This window comes from Ovis aries, chromosome 2, assembly GCF_016772045.2.
Source record: "Ovis aries strain OAR_USU_Benz2616 breed Rambouillet chromosome 2, ARS-UI_Ramb_v3.0, whole genome shotgun sequence".
NCBI classification, from domain to species: Eukaryota; Metazoa; Chordata; class Mammalia; order Artiodactyla; family Bovidae; genus Ovis; species Ovis aries.
In genome coordinates this window covers 37,583,290-37,600,053 of record NC_056055.1, presented here as the reverse complement: position 1 = coordinate 37,600,053, position 16,764 = coordinate 37,583,290, and the positions used below count along the sequence as shown (strand labels likewise).

At 44.6% G+C, this 16,764-nt stretch overlaps 2 protein-coding genes across 9 annotated transcripts in view; one reads left to right on the top strand and one right to left on the bottom strand.

Moving 5' to 3' along the window:
- The window catches only part of UBE2R2 (ubiquitin conjugating enzyme E2 R2), a 101,302-nt gene extending 89,019 nt beyond the window's left edge, over nt 1-12,283 (top strand). For both annotated transcript variants that reach the window (XM_042243095.2, XM_004004140.6), the window contains 2 exons: nt 6,022-6,156; nt 9,078-12,283. In XM_042243095.2, coding sequence (XP_042099029.1) covers nt 6,022-6,156; nt 9,078-9,297 — 355 coding nt within the window. In that variant the 3' untranslated portion in view covers nt 9,298-12,283. The remainder of the gene's footprint in view (nt 1-6,021; nt 6,157-9,077) is intronic.
- A 1,223-nt stretch (nt 12,284-13,506) lies between these two features.
- UBAP2 (ubiquitin associated protein 2) overlaps nt 13,507-16,764 on the bottom strand; it is a 114,669-nt gene continuing 111,411 nt past the window's right edge. For all 7 annotated transcript variants that reach the window (XM_027964289.2, XM_027964291.2, XM_027964292.2 and 4 more), the window contains 7 exons: nt 15,988-16,066; nt 15,563-15,768; nt 15,201-15,300; nt 15,010-15,117; nt 14,787-14,854; nt 14,513-14,704; nt 13,507-14,414 (listed from right to left, as the gene is read on the bottom strand). In XM_027964289.2, coding sequence (XP_027820090.2) covers nt 14,319-14,414; nt 14,513-14,704; nt 14,787-14,854; nt 15,010-15,117; nt 15,201-15,300; nt 15,563-15,768; nt 15,988-16,066 — 849 coding nt within the window. In that variant the 3' untranslated portion in view covers nt 13,507-14,318. The remainder of the gene's footprint in view (nt 14,415-14,512; nt 14,705-14,786; nt 14,855-15,009; nt 15,118-15,200; nt 15,301-15,562; nt 15,769-15,987; nt 16,067-16,764) is intronic.

Below are 16,764 nucleotides of genomic sequence, written 5' to 3'. Positions count from 1 at the left end.
CTGTGAAGAAAGCTGAGCACCGAAGAATTGATGCTTTTGAACTGTGGTGTTGGAGAAGACTCTTGAGAGTCCCTTGGACTGCAAGGAAATCCAACCAGTCCATTCTGAAGGAGATCAGCCCTGGGTGTTCTTTGGAAGGATTGATGCTAAAGCTGAAACTCCAGTGCTTTGGCCACCTCATGCGAAGAATTGACTCATTGGAAAAGACTCTGATGCTGGGAGGGATTGTGGGCAGGAGGAGAAGGGGACGACAGAGGATGAGATGGCTGGATGGCATCACCAACTCGATGGACGTGAGTTTGAGTGAACTCGGGGAATTGGTGATGGACAGGGAGGCCTGGCGTGCTGCAATTCATGGGGTCGCAGAGTCATACACGACTGAAAGACTGAACTGAACTGAAGGTGTTGGCAAGGTTGGTTTCTTCTGAGGCCTCTGTCCTCAGTTTATCTCCACATGGTCTTCCCTCTGTTCATATCTGTGTCCTAATTGCCCCTTCTTATAAGGACATTAGTCATATTGGATTAAGACCTGTTCTGAGGACCTTATTTTTACTTGATTACCTCTCTAGAGACTCTGCTCCATATATAGTTTGAAGTACTGGGGATTAAAACTACAGCATAGAATCTGAAGCCTTCCCATTCTTCAGATGCAAAGCCCAAAACAAGATTTTTCTTTGTATTCATGTGCTGCCTAGATGGAAAACCTATTACCATTGCCCATAGCAATTCAATTTTTTTGCCTTTACTACTGTGCAAATATACAAAGACTGTATTTGCCTTGTCTCAGCTTAAAATATTATAATTTTTTTTCCCCTCAAAAGAAAGGCCTGTTTGGAGAGTTCCCTGGTGGTCCACTGGTTAGGACTTAGCGCTTCACTGCCTTAGCAGGGTTCAATCCCTGGTCAGGGAACTAAGATCCTGCAAACCACACAGCATGGCCTAAAGAAAGAAGAGAAAGGCCTGTTTCTCATTTAATCCAGTCCTTTGGGAGCAAGGAACTCCTTTCGTATTACTCTGCACTCTAAAACTACCTTAACTACTTTGGGTACCAGCATCAGTATTTTTTCTCTCTGGACCCTGAGGTAACCTGAGCCCCAGTTGAGAAGCACCTGGACATCACATCAAGAGATTGCTTTCCTTGCCTTTATGCTTTCTTATTTAGAATCTTTACAGCCAGAACTTAGTTATCTTCAGATTGTCCCCTTGATCGTTACCCAAAAGGTATTTGCATTGGAAGTCATTAGTGAACTTCTCGGACCTTTTTGTTTCTTCATTCCATGTAACTATTGGATGATTCTTCAATGTATTGATCTTGGAGTGGGCAAGTAATGGGAGAGTTTTGGTGTTTGTGTATTTCTAGAGAGGGCATGGTGTTTTGTATGACTTGTGGAACCTCATCTGGAACTCCTGGTGATGCCCAGAACTCTGAAAAGTCAGAAAAGCACTACCTAATGTGAAACACACCACATTTGTCAGTGTGTTATTTGTTTTAAGGTAGTAAATTGTATGTATTTCTCATAGGTTATTTATGGCACTGAAATATCAAGAGGCAAGATATGAGGTACCAAAGGTTATTGTTGATAGCTGCTTGTTGCTAAATTATCTAGCACTTGTCTGCCTCAGGATTCTAAGCTCCATATCGAGTTTAAGGCAGTGGAAGCGGCAAAAGGTTCATTTCAGCCTGTTGTAGGGTCTTGACTGCTGAATGGCTGTTATCTGAAAGTGGTTCCATGTTCACATGTGTTTGGACTTCTTCATGACCACGTGCACTAGTCTTTGATTTAGCACCTCAGTGAACATACTCAGAAGATAAAGTTGTGCAAGCTTTTGTAACCTGAGGAAGAGGAAGGAATTCCAGTTACCTTTGCAAGCCTAAGTCGATTTATATCACAAGACCTGTTGAGTAGTGAGAGTTGGCTAAAGGGGAAAGCAGGGAAAATGCACTGTGCTACACTTGCAGGGATCCAGAGCATCAGCCAACTAGTTTCCACTAAGAGCTCAGTAGTCTCCTCCTCTTAGAGGAAGCCGGCATACTTTCTGGAAGAAGAGATCCACAGCCCTGTCCTCAGATGTCCAGGATTAAGTTTAGAGGACGGGAGTTCCTTAGAGAATTGGGAAGTTTTGGAGAAGTAGGCATTAGTCAACAAAAAATGAAGTTGGGAGGGTTGGGACCCCTGATGCTGCCACGTGTTTGTGATTAGGGGCCCACAGCACCATGCCTCCTCTTCTCAGTGGAAGAAACAAAATGTGCCTTAATTCATACTCTCTCAAGAACCAAATGAGCGCTTTCCGTGGGTGGGTGGGGGTTCTCTTAGACGTTGCAGTAGGATTCACAAGTGCTTTCTCTGAGGAACCACCCTCAGAACTACCTGCCATATCTACTGCAGGCTCTTGGATAGGAAAGTGGTCTTTGTGAAGGATTTGCTTTCCTCCAAAGGACAGAAAAGTGTTTAATTTGCCATGGGACCAGATTTATGGATCCACTCCAGAGGACACACTGTCACATACAAGGGTCTCTCAGGAGTAGGCGAGGGTGTTCTCCTGTCTGGTCTTCTCTACAACCCACTGAAAGGGAAGGGAGCTAGTGGCACAAGTGCTGGACAGCTTAAACTGTGTGTATAATATACTTGCCAACCTTTTTGAGTCACAGTACATAGGAAAAATGAAATTATATTATTTGTAGATAACAGTGTATTAAACTGAAAATGTTCCTTGGGCCAGAAGTTACCATTCCAGAGGCTCAGGTTGTCCCAGGTCCTCCCCACCCATCTGCATAAGGGGAATCACAAACAACTTTTCTGTAACCCAGTCACAACATACTGGTTGGGAAGCTTTGAATAGGATATTGCAAATGGAATTGCTTCAGGATTCTTCATTAGTGTTGAATCCTTTGCTAGCACTTGGTTGTATGTCTACTGCTGTGGGTGGGTTGTTTTCATGAAGGTGTGGCATTGTTGTTTGAAGCTGTACTAGATGAAGAAGGTTAACCCCATCTGAACCAATGGCATGGATTCCATGTACCCCCCAAAAAAATGATTTCTGCTCTCCAGACAAAGGGAGGAAGTGAAAACATGCTGGATTAATAACTGTTATTAAATATTATCACAGTCTACTATAGTTAGTGCCTGATGCTTCTGAAAGCATTATGGATTTCAATTTAGGGAGTCTATGGTACTGGAAGTGATTTTCTTTTCATAGAGATGGATGATTTACCCTTTTTTAAAATTGTACATTCCAATTTGGTGTTTCAATATGGTATTTACATTGCAACATATGAAAAATCTACTTGATGAACACTCCTGGGAAAAGTCTCCTAATTCTGTTAATTTATCTGGACCTTTGTTGTCCAGTAGGCACTGTTATATCGGATAACACTGATTATATGTTTCCATCACAGAAAGTTGTGAAGATACAGTACTGATCAGGACCATTAATCTATACCAGAGTTTGTCTTTATTCTGCTTATTTTTCAAACAGATTTTGTATGTTTTCTTCTGAAACAATCCTTACAGAATTTTCTACCCATATTTTTCTTTTGCTTCTAGGATATTGTCAGTCCCATTTTTGGCAATGATGAGTTTCTTTGAGTCTTCTTACTGTAACTACTGAAGAAATCCAGGATGGGTTTGGGAGTTACAACAAGGAGTTAACCTAATAGAAAGGGGGGCTGCATATATGTGATAAATGGATTTTAACTAGATGGGAAAGTTTTCTTTGAAAGTGCCTTTGTGGTAATCTTGTATAATCACGTAACAGAAACTCTTTACCCTTTTAAGGAGAAGGTTTCATCAAATCAAACATCTAATTGCCCGGTTCCCTCCCTTTATTTTTTGCTTGGAGTCAGGAGCAAAAGGCTATTTTGCAACAACACAATCTGTAACCTCGCACCAATGAGAAAAGGTAGAGAAATTTAATTTTTCGTCCCATGTTTCTTAACTTCACACACATAGCTTTTAGGGAAGAAAAAAGCATGAGAACTATTTCAGACATTTTTGGATCTTACTGAGTTTATTTCATCTAACAGAAACTTCATTCCCTGTAATTAAGGTATCTAGTTTTATCTGTGGATGAAAAATTTTCACAGAATTTCTGAGCCCTAAGAGATCCAGGGATGGCATCTAACTCTCTCACAGTTGTACATTCAGCATCTCACTTAGTGCCTCTGGTACAATAGTAAGTGCTTAGTAAGTATTCTTGAATAAGATTTCTATTATTAAGAAATTAGTTCTTCCATGTTAAGACTGTTGCTTTTTCTCCATTCTCCTGCTTAACTCTTACTTGCTTTCCTTAGAAGTATGGGAAAGAAATACATTTGTATGTAATACTGGTTTTCAGATCTTCTAAGCAGCCATGATACCAATTAGATATATGGAGTCTAGCATCATTTTTACCCTTTGCCATGAAAAGATTACCTTCAAGCTAAGTATTTTTTGCTTCTGCTTTTTCCTTTTGCTCTTAACTAGAGTAATGGAAATAAAAACAAAAATAAACAAATGGGGCCTGATTAAACTTAAAAGCTCTTGCACAGCAAAGGAAACAGTAAACAAGATTAAAAGGCAACTTTCAGAATGGGAGAAAATATTGCAAATGAAATAACTAACAAAGGATTAATCTCCAGAATATATAAGCAGCTCATACAGCTCAACATTAGGAAAACAAACAGCCCAATCAAAAAATGGGCAGACCTAAACATTTCTCCAAAGAAGATATATAGATGGCCAATAAACACATGAAAAGATGTTCAGCATCACTAATTATTAGAGAAATGCAAATCAAAACTACAATGAGGTCTCACCTCATACCAGTCAGAATGGCCACCATCCAAAAATTTACAAACAATAAATGCTGGAGAGAATGTAGAGAAAAGGGAACCTCCTATACTGTTGGTGGGAATGTAAAATGATACAGCCATTATGGAGAACAGTTTGGAGATTCCTTAAAAAACTAGGAATAGATCTACCATATGACCCAGCAACCCCCCTGTTGGGTATATACTACCCCCTACTCCAGGAAAACCGTGACTGAAAAAGACACATGTACCCGAATGTTCATAGCAGCTCTGTTCACAGTAGCCAGGACACAGAAGCAACAGACGTCCATCGGCAGGTGAATGGATAATGAAGCTGTGGTACAGATACACAGAGGAATAGTATTCAGCCATAACAGAATGAATTTGAGTCAGTTCTAGTGAGGTATAACCTAGAGTCTGTGATACAGAGTGCAGTAAGTCAGAAAGAAAAAGAACAAATACAGCATTGACACATGGAATCTAGAAAAACAATGATGAACCTATTTGCAGGGAAGGAATGGAGACTCAGAGAATGGACTTGTAGACGCAGTAGGGGAGGGAAAGAGTGAGACTAATGGAGAAATTAGCATCAACATATACACACTATCAGGCATAAGATGGATAGCTGGTGAGAAGTTGCTGTGTAGCACAAGAAGCCCAGTGTGGCCCTCTGTGATGACCTAGAAGGGGAAATGGTGGGAGGAGAGGGAGCTAGGGAGGGAAGGAATGTAGGTATAATTATGGCTGATTTGTGTTGTTGTATGGCAGAAACCAGCACATCATTGTAAAAATTAAAAAGTGTATGTATGTGTGTGTGTGTATATATATATATACACACACACACACACCCATATAAAAACTGTATGGCATTTAAAAAATAAGACACTGCAATAAAAAATTTTTAACCTTAAAAAAGAAAACTTTTCATTTTTAAAATGTTATTTGAAAAGCTTCCAGACGTCCGATTTTTGTAGATTGGAACATGTTGCCAGTTAAGACAGTACCTTCTACAGAATTCATATTTTGGCCTGCAAACCAACCTTCATGCTAAACTCAGATTCCCTGTGCGTTGTCTCCCAGATAGCAACTTATTCCTAGTCTAACCAGTACTGGAAACAAAATTTTGATACTCCCCTAAAGCCTCAAATATTATAGTCTTAAATTTAAAACAAAAACTTGTGAATACTGTGAATGTAAATATTCATAGCTGACCCTTTTTTTCTTGTTTCTAGGACTATCCTGTTAAGTGTAATCTCATTGCTTAATGAGCCCAACACCTTCTCCCCAGCCAATGTGGATGCTTCGGTTATGTTCAGGAAATGGAGGGACAGTAAAGGAAAAGACAAAGAATATGCTGAAATCATTAGGTAAGGTATTTTGTTTTGTCTTCTGTTTGCTTCAAGTCTTCATACAAAATCAAAGTATATCCTAGAACCAAGGGCTTAAATTGAACTTAAAGGTTGACTCTGTGTTTGCCAATTAGATTTATCGTTTGGGAAGAGATTTGTGCCTGAGCCTAATGATACTGGCTTTTGAGAGAGCAGCAGATCTGATTTCCAGAACTTCCATGTTCTTCTTCTTTTTTTTTTTTTTTTAACTTTACAATATTGTATTGGTTTTGCCATACATTGACTTGAATCCACCATGGGTGTACATGTGAGAACGTCCATGTTCTGGCTAGTCAAGTTTGCAAACTCTTCCTTCTGATCAGTTTAGGGACACTGTTCTAGGCTTTCAACATGTCCTTTAAGTGTAGCAAACACCCAAGGTATTCCAGATGTCTATTCCAGATATTTTTGTTTTCAAATTTTTATTAATGAAATCCTATAAATTATTGATGTTTTTAACCACAGCAACTTCTTCTAAGAATCATCCTCGCCTTCTCTAACTCCCTTACCCTACAATTGTTATCAGCAGCTGTAGTACATGGTTTAACAGAACGGAGTAAGAATCATGCCATGCCTCATATGACCTTTTATAAGTTAACTTTATTTATTTATTTATTTATTTATTTAACTACCCCGGGTCTTAGTTATGGCATGCGGGATCTTTAGTTGCAGCCTGTGGGATCTTAGTTCCCAAACCAGGGATCAAACCCACATCCCCTGCACTGAAAGTGTGAAGTCTTCGCTGCTAGACCACCAGGGAAGCCCCTATCAGTTAACTTTTGAGGGTCTTTAATTTTCCCGTCTGGAGAAGGAAAATAAAGGTAGTAGATGGTATTAGGCTCAGCCATTCATTTCTAGTTATATCCTGCATAGAATAAAAGGTTTTCCTAACAGTGCTTAAGGATTGGTAGAGCCCCAGGGACAATCCCAGCCCATTCTGTGTATAGGAATTTTAGTAAGCACTAGAATTTATTTTAAAAGTCCCTCTCTGTAAATCTAGTTGGCACAATATTATGTGATTTTTTTTTTTAAAATGCATGTCATCTGACAGCTGAATAAGTTATCTGTAAATCACCTTCAGACCCTCTCTCTAATTCACAGTCATTTAATGAAATTACAAGGATAGAATCTGGGCATCTGTATTTTGTTTTTACCAGCCACTTTGGTGACTGGTTTATACCAAAGATTGAAGATAACTAGTGTAAGTAGTAAGAAGTTGAGTGTGGAAGTGGACTGAGGATTTGAAAATGGGAATTCTTCATAAAATTGTCAGACGGAAGTCTAATGTTCATGGGAAGGTTGGATGTCAGGCACAATCTTTTGCCTTAATGGAATTCATACTTCTATTTGTAAACAAATGACTGTGTAATAGCATAAGTGCAGCTACAGAACCATAAACAAGATACAGTGGAAGGAATATATAATATGTTCCTAGGAGAGAGAATACATCTTAACCAAGAATTTTTCAGAGAGAGGGAGAAACATGTTTACTAAAACACAGGTGTATGACAGCATGACATGTCAAGAGAATCATAAATTCTAATTTGAGAATTGATGGGAAATTAAGAAAGGCATCAGGTCTTAAAAGACAGTGAAGTCAGAAGGAGGTGATAGAGTGTCACTTAAAGACTGTGTGTGAAAGGATAATCCTCTTTGAGTTCCAAAGGAAAGTGATTGACCAGGAGACCAGCTGAGATCTGAGGAGGCTGAGATGAAGACGAAACTGATGAAGTGACAAACAAGGATGAGAAAACAGATTTGAAAATATTTAGGACTTTGAAGTAAGGAGCTGCGAGAAGAAAGATGGGAGAAACTGACCACGGAGGAGGATGGCAACAGACCAGACAGGTGAAGACTTGCTGCGTTAGGATTCCATCAGGACGGAGAAGGGTATAGCGCTCCGAAGAGAAGTCTAGGCTGGACCCTGATGATTTGAGTGCTGGCAGTATGAAGGGTTAGAACCATGGGAATGGATAATGTGGTCCCAGGAGAAGATTGTGAGAAGAGCGATTCAAGCCTGAAAGTCTCAACACCAGCATGCAAGGCAGCAAGATCAACCAAGAGGAGTCTAATTAAAAGGAAGACGGGGAGAATAGTGGTTTGATGTTTTAAGTTCAGTTTCTCTAACCCCTTGAGAGATCAAATTTTCATTCTTGTTGAAGAAAACAACCTTCATGCATTCATACAATCAGTATTTGTCACACAGCTGTGTATGGCAGACTGTACTCTAAGCAGCAGGGGAACAGAATTAACTAAGACAGACAAGGTCTTTGCTCACATTCAGGGGTGAGAATGACAGAAAAGTGAACAAGTGAGGACACAGGGTAATATGAAGGAATGACAAGATGGCTTCTTTTCTGTCAGAACAAGCCTCCTCTCAGGTGACATATGTTCATAAGTTCACATGTGTAGGGCAGGACAGCTGATCCACACAGAAAAACTAGGTGTGTTTGAAGGTACTAAAAAATACCCCAGAGGGGTCTGAATGTTTTGAAATTGGAGAAAGCAGTGAAGTGGTAGGCAGGTGGATCATGCAAGACTCTGAATTTAACATGAGATATTTGGATTTTACTCTGAGTAGGAGGATTATTGAGTTGTTGGGGCCTGTATTCTAGGTTTAGTTTGAGACCAACTGGAAAAAAAAATGTGAGATGATCTCCAGTTAACCAGTATTTGAGATCCATGGCTTCAAACACCCTTCAGAAGGGTCATTATTAAGTGTCCTTCAGACGGGTACCTGATGGGCTAGAACTTTTGGTGTAGTAGAGGGTATTTGTCGAAGATGCTTTTAAGCAGATAGGTTCTAAAGTTCAAAAACCCAAGTCACAAAGATTTTTGGATTATTTTGGCCAATTATAAATCCATGTTCCAGAGACTTACATAGATTATCCTCTCTTCAGGAAACAGGTGTCAGCCACTAAAGCCGAAGCAGAAAAGGATGGAGTGAAGGTCCCTACGACCCTGGCGGAATACTGCATCAAAACTAAAGTGCCTTCCAATGACAACAGCTCAGATTTGCTTTATGACGACTTGTACGACGATGACATTGATGATGAAGATGAGGAGGAGGAAGATGCCGACTGTTACGATGATGATGATTCTGGAAATGAGGAGTCGTGACGTGCTCCTTCAAGGCCCCTGTACTGCCCTGCCGTCTCAGGCCAAAGGGAGGGGAGCAAGTGGGGACCTAGCAGTGGCCCCTCGGCAAAAAGCTATTACGGGGGTGGGGAAAACAAACACGGCTCCTGCTGACTCCCCTTATGGATCTCAGTTTGCTCCTTTTTATGGACCTCTTAATGGAGAGAAAGTAATCCTCCACAGAATGTCTGAATTCTTGCATTCTTTACCCTTCCATCACTGTATTGATTCTTTTTTTTTTCTTTTCCTTTCTTTAAATCCAAACTCTTGCCTCACTTCGTCTCTACAAAGCGTTCACAGCAAAACACGTTTGGTCTGTTTTTAGATTCTTGAAGAACTAGTCTTTCACCAAGACATTTAATGTGTTTAAAGCTGGGAACCCATTGGGAGTTCACAAGTGCTGCATATGCTGGGTAGCAAAAGAAAACAACCACAAAACCCCCAGAAAACAAACTTTTTTTTTTTTTAAAGCAGATTTGCCAAGGTTTAGCTGCTCATTTACGTGTGTGTGCATTTGTTCAGCCCCATGATGGTGAGTTTTGTTTCTTAAGGCTGGGGTACAGTGGGCGCAGGGACTTTGTTCTGAACCTGAGACATGTTCCTAAGGGCACAGAACTGTTCAGCCTCCAGGAAATCATCCTCACACAGAAGAGAGGAATCAGATTTTGTTTTTTGAAATTGGGATCTAAAGCCTGAAATAAATATTCATACTTTACATAGAACTGATTGCTATTTATTTTGAAGGCAGAGTTATTTTTGCCCCCCAGGGAGTGGGGAGTGGGGGGATTAGCGTGAGTGTGTGGAGACTTAGTGATGGGAACAAAGATTTTAAATCACTATGCCAGTTTTGGTTGATGCTGCTGGGGGAAAGTCAAACTGCTGGTGACCACTGTTGGGAGAGAAAACATCTGTTTCATATATGTAACATGGCCTTTCCCTGAAAGATACACTCTCACGAGCATTTTTTTTTTTTAAGTAGCGAGGTTTTAATTACTCAGTATTAATACTAGGTGCATGTGTTTAAGATTTTGGTTTTCATTGAGCTGCTTATACTGATAGTGGTAACTGTGGATATATGTGAGACCTGAGTGACTGGTTCCTGCTTTCCTCACTGGATGTGACCCCGACTTTTGTCTCCTTTTGATGTACTCGGGCTGCGGAGTGCAAGCAGCAGCTGTGCATGGAGCTTTCCCCTGAGCTGCTTTGTCTCTTCTGGCAGGGCCAGGGGAGTTGGCTGCAGGCAGTGTCCAGGCAACGCTCGATCTTCCTGCCGCACAGTTGCTGCAGCTTTGATTCCCCTTGTGCCGATCGTGTGTTACTTCAATCAATATCAAGTTCCATCAGCCTTCACCAACCAGGGACTTCTGTATGTGGCGATGATTTTTGTTTCTTGTGGGGGTGGGCCAGTGCATAAGAGGGCAGTGTTCTTATCAGTGGGAAAAATACCGCTATAAACTTACTTCAGATCCCTGTGCGCTAGCATCAACTCTTTTTCTTCAGATCCTACAGCTCAGAAAGAACAAAAGGGTTGATGAGGGACAGGGGTAGGATGGATCCTAGGACAGAGTAAGTGATGCTTAGGTCCTTAGTTCCTCCTTCCTTTCTGATCTCAGGGTTTTCATTCGCTCTTCAGACTCTCCAAACATTTGCTGACTAATTCCCAGCAGCCCTCTTTGGAATCTTAGGTTTGGTCTAGTATTAAATCGGGAATGTTAAACGTGCTAAGGTTCATATGGGACAATGTTGAGCCTGGTCCCAGAATCTGTCCAAACTCCATGGGGCTACCTGCACCTCTGAATCAACAACTGTGGTCAGATTCAGAAAACAAAGCAGCTCTCCTGTGATGAAACAGTGATGTTGAAAGTAGCTTTTTACGCCCCACATGTACTCCCACCCTCCACTACTAGACACACACACACACACGTTTACAGCCAGTAGCTTGGTCTTACTCTTGGAACCCTAAAACTAAGCCTTCCCCTTCCTGCTGAAGCATTTCTCTCCCAGCGCAGGCCAGACACTTTGGCATTGTGGGAGGTGCTGTCCCATTAGGCCCCGTGGCCTCTGTTGCACATTGACTCAGGGAGCCAGAGAGCCAGGTGGAGGTTGTACCTCTCAGCCCTTTGGGGTTTTACTTTTGAGGGTTAGGTTTGCCTCTGATGAGAGTACAATCAATTCTAGAAAAGACTGGGGTGTGTGTTGATTTGCTAGAATTGCTAGAAGGTGGACGTTCGGATAGCTCTGACTTGTAAACCCAGGTGCTGGTTCCAGAGCTCTGTAACACGACACAGGAGACTTTGAGCACGTGCTTGCTTTTGGGAGTGGAGATCTTAGGCTCAGGCCACAACCTTGGGAGTACAGTTGTGCTGTTTGGTATAACATGAATTCAGAAACCACCCTGCAGTTTGAGGTTCCTTCAGACTGTAGCGGAGGCCTCTGGATGCTCTTCAGGTCTGTGTTTGAGGCCGGGTGGACAAAGTGTATCATCGTGATTTTGTCGTTGCTTCTCACAGTCTTCCCCACTTTCACATCATTCCAGAGTTCTTTTCTGTTAGCCAAATTTTTTTGTAGTCCCTTCTTCTTTCCTGGTAATTACTTGCTTCTTTATTTGCTGGTTTCCTTATGTTTGGAATATACATAGTAAGTGATTGAAGGGGAAAATGTGTAGTTCTCCACTGAAAATTAATCCTCCACCCCACCCCACCCCCATCCTGATTTTAAAAAAAAGGTTTACATTTACAAAGATTCAGATGCAATTTTCAACTCTTCTGAAACCAGCAGGACACACCTGACTTTAATAGTTTTCTTAGCTGAAATTGTAGATGTTTTTCTTCAGTTTAACTTATGAGAAAAGATTATCTGATGCATTTTGTGTTCAACTTCCCCTTTAGTGATTTATTTTTGTCTTTTTCTGCCCATCTGTCTACTAATAAAATGTGAAATAAAATATACCTGTATTGCTACTTCCCCATGGAATGACCCTTTTCTTTTTTGTGTGTTAAAAGGTGGTCTTAATACTTCCTATGTTCCCAGTTTATATACAGGACTCAGCTGAAAATTTTTTAAAAAACAAATCCTTACTAGTTTAAGAAAGGTTACTAAAGAAAGACAAAGCCATTTGTTAACCTTAATTCTGAAATAGGGCACAATCTGCTGGTACAAGTAGGTCGGTGGACTGATGGACAGGTGCTCCACTGCCCTCCTTAGGCAAGGTTTTTGTTTTTCTTGTCTTAACTTCCTGCTGTTAATCAGTGATTAGGAGGCAGTAGGTGCCGTGATAGTGATTAGGAGGCAGTAGGTGCCGTGATAGTGGTAAGTTTCAATTGTGGACACTTAACCTTTTTTTAAGCCAGCCAGCAGTGCTCAACATATCTGACCTCTTAATTTTAGAGGTCAAAAGCAGCGAAAATGAGGACTGTGCCCCGGGCTGGTTCCGTCCAGCATGCTGACCTGAAACGAGATGCTATAATCTAATGCTCTGGGCAGCACCTCAGGGCCCTGAACTAGCTGCCAGGTTGCATTACACCTGTGCCTCGACAAGCATGGAGATTTGCCTCCTGGCAAGAGACGTGGATGTTTTATGGCCCCAGTTCCTTCTGCACTGGTGGCCTGAAATCAAGAAGGAGGAGCTTAAGGGAAGTCAGAATCCTGGCCTCAGGTGAATAGTTCCTTGGGACCTTCTAGAGCAATTTAGCTCAGGACCCACTTACCTACTTCACAGCACCTTGACTCACTTGTTACAGTTATCAGTCAAGATGGCATTTGGCTGATGAAAAGCAAAGGACAGAGTTTTAACTGTTCAAACTTAAAACTCTCACAGGCCTAGAACTGTGTTCTCAGCTCTTACCTTTGGTTGGAAAAGAAATTACCCTGCTCGTCCCCTAGGTCTGTTACAGAGTTGCAAGAAAAGCAAAGGTAACGGGCAATGTCTGCTATGTCAGCGAGGTTAGCTACCAATGTCTGCTAGGTTAGCTACCTTGTCAGCTGTATCCTTTACCTTTGCCATCTCCCTGAATGCTGACTGGAGCAAGAGAAGGGCCCAGCAAAGCAAAGAATACCCAAATACCCACTGAAGCCCTGATGACCTATTACCAGAAGACGTGAGTTCTGCTTCAACCCTGTGAAGTCGGGGCACTGTAATAAAGACGCCTCTGCCCTGACCCGTCCTTCAGTCACACCATACAAGAGACCAAGCATGCTCTCAGAACTTTATTAGGTGGAGTTTGGGCAAAAGAGAAAACCTCCAGAATAGTCACCCTCCTGGTTCAGGACAACTGGAATAGAGGAGCCTTTGCTGAAGATGTGCTCTCACCAAAATGAAAGCATATCTGATTTTTTTTTAAAGGGGGGAGCTGACTGGCTGAATATCTGAGCGCAAATTCAGAATTAAGAATGGTCAGCCAGAGGAAGGCAAATCTGGGGACAAGACCAGACGCCCCTGCTCTCTATGGAGACAAATAGGTGCCACTTTCATGTTGGGTGGGGGGTATATCTCTGCTATTCCCAGATCAAGATTTGGAGGGAGGGGAACATGACAAATGACAAAAGGACCAGTTTCTCAAAAAGTGAGGGAGAAAGTAATTACACAGGGACAAAAACTCAAATAATGGTTTACAAGGGAGCGAGATAAATCGTGATTCTTCATTGGTGCCTGACCCTAGTACCCGAACTGCCCTAAGCCAGCCCCTCCAGACACTGCCCGTGCAGGGGGCTATGGAGAAGGCCTGAGGCAGAGGGGAGGGGGCGCTGCTTTTGCTACAGCAAGAAGGGGCTTCAGTGGGGAGAGTAGCAGCTGCTCCCCACTCCCCTAAGACTTGTATCACATTTACAAATACGTACATAAATACATTACATACAATAGCAAGTCTGGGAGGCAGGCTCCCCCAGAGAGACTCGGCTGACACAGTTACATGTCTCAGGAATTCTAGGAAAGGGCACCGGGCTCCCAGAGAAATGGGCTCCATGTGTTTTCTCCTGCCCAGGGGAAGCCCGCCCCACTTCGGGGTTCAGTTTGTCCAGTATGGAGAGTTGCCGTAGGCAGGTTTGGAGGCTTGTGACTTGGGCTGCAGTGAGCTAGGCTGGTTGCGCTGACCGGAGCCGCTCTGAGGAGGAGGAGAGAAGGTGGTCAAGGCTGCAGCGGACCACCATCACCCCCACCTGGGTGCGCAGGGCCAGGTAGCCGCTGCCTCCGACAGCTCACCTGAGCATCCTGCGGGAGGTGGTGGTGCAGCAGCTGCGAGGGAGGCTGCTGGTGTGCGGGCAGGATGTGCAGGAACGGCGGGGGCGCGTACCCGGGCGCTGCTCCAGGGGCCAGGGGCCCGGTAGAGCCCAAGGCTGAGGGCAAGCTGAATGGGGGTGGAGTCCCTGCATGAAATCCCTGCTTGTCAAATGTCTGCAGGGCAGAGAGACAACAGTGAGGGCCGGCCAGGCGGCACCTGCCCGAGCCTGGCCCTCCAGCGCCAGGCCCCGCTCACCTGAGTCTTGTTGTAGACAGACCCAGTCATATCAGGAAGGCCAGAGGTGCTCGAAGTCGCCGACACTCCTGGAAGGAAAAGCGGTGGGTGGTTCCCATGGCAGCAGGGCCCAGCTCCAGTCTCCCCCACCTCCAGAGGCCCTCTGGGGTGGCCTCGCCTGAGGAGTCAGGGTGGGAGACAACTGCTTTGGGCCTCAGTCCCGGATGGAAGGGAGTGATGCTACCTTTGCCAGGCCCAGAGCCTGTAGCCTTGTTCTGTGTCTGTGATGATCCACCATAGCCACCCTTGCTGTAGTCTCCGGCTGCAGTGCCGGGGGTCAGGTCGTCATAACCTAGCGTGGCAGGGACAAGAGGCGTGTGTGAGCTTGGTGAGCCAGTCCTGCCCGTGCCTCTCTGGGCTGGGAGCGCCCCTCACCTGTGCCGTAGCTGTGCTGGCCGTAACCACTGGCCTGCTGGAAAGGGGTGCTGGGGGTGCTGAGGCTCACACCATGCTGCTTAGCTGAAGCCGGAGGGACCTGGGTGAGGGAAAAGCAGCAGAGGCATTAGTGGAGAACAGAGTGAGGGGAGAAGGTCGCCCAGCTCAGCCTCGGGCAGCAGGTGGCACAACCACCAGGAACGTGTCATTACTAGTGCCACACCCGCTAGGTCTCCAAGTAGATGAAACAGGAACCCCAGCCTTGACCCATTCTTCAAGGCCAGGTGAGCCCAAGTGGGGACCTGTCCCCCCTCCCTGCTTCTGCTCCCTGGAGCTGGAGGAACACCCCCACCGATACTCACAAACATGGTGGGCCCATACTGGAAGGCACTGGGCACGCCTGTGTAGTAGGGGAGGCCAGTGTAGCTGTAGCCAGGCGGCAGGGCGGGACTCAGAAAGGGCTGCTGAGCTGTGTGGTGGGCCTGGGACTGGCTCTGCTGTGGCTGAGCCAGGGTGGTGGGGGGTGCAGGGGACGCAGAGTCACCTCGGCCAAACTTGGTGACATCACCTAGGGGAACAGGGGCACTGATGCAGTCCCCACCCCTCATCCCAGCAGGAGGAAAAAGTCAGACAGGCCCCTGCAAATAGGAACAGGGCTGGCTGCTGGCTCAACAACAGGAAGCTGGCAGGTCTCTGCAGCCCTTCCATTTGTTTCCAGGCTCCTGGGATGGGCCACGGGCCAGCCCTTTGAGCAGCCCCTACTCCTAACCCCCTGAAGACGACTAACCTGAATACGGGTTATTAGTGAGGCTCCCATCTCGACTGGCGAGGGCTGGGGGTGTAGCGAAAGGGATCCCATAGTAATCCTAGGAGAGACCAGAGGCTCGGTCAGCGGAATGGCCTCACCCGTTCCTAGGACTGAGGGCCCGGCAGGCAGCTGGGTGCTCCAGGGAAGGCCACGTTCCTGACTGGACCACCAGAGGGCAGCACTCGGGAAATAAAAACAAATGGTGCCCTTTAGAGTTGTGGTAGCCACGCAGCACGCAGACTCACTGACCAGTCCCTCAGCCTTCCCCGGCAGAGCCACTGGATCCCAATCACACAATATGATCCTGGGCTGAAGATGCTGTGGATTTCCTTGGAGATTTCCTGGCAATAAAGCCAGTGGATCCAGAGGAGGGTGTGGGTGCTTTTCCGGGACACTGCTGCCTATGAGGAAAGCAGGAGGGCTTTCCCTCAGCTCAGAGGCCCCAGGTGCAGAATGTCGAGGACTGGCAAAGCCCTGGGTGTTAAGGGTCAGGGCGGGCCTCCCCTCCTCCACAGGGCTTCACTGTGTTTCACCTCTGCGCACACACTTCGAGCTCTTGTGCAGTGTCCGGGCTGTTAGGATAGAGGGCTGGTCTCTCCTAGCTCAGGACTGACGTGTGCCTGCCTGTAATTGCTGCCCTGACCTGTTAAACCCTTGAGGCTCCTCCTCCCCCCCTCAGGTTTCTACTTGTCCAGGTAACTTTCCTAGCTGTCCATTAGAGTCCCTCTCACTGGAGAAGGCACTGAATTCATTTGG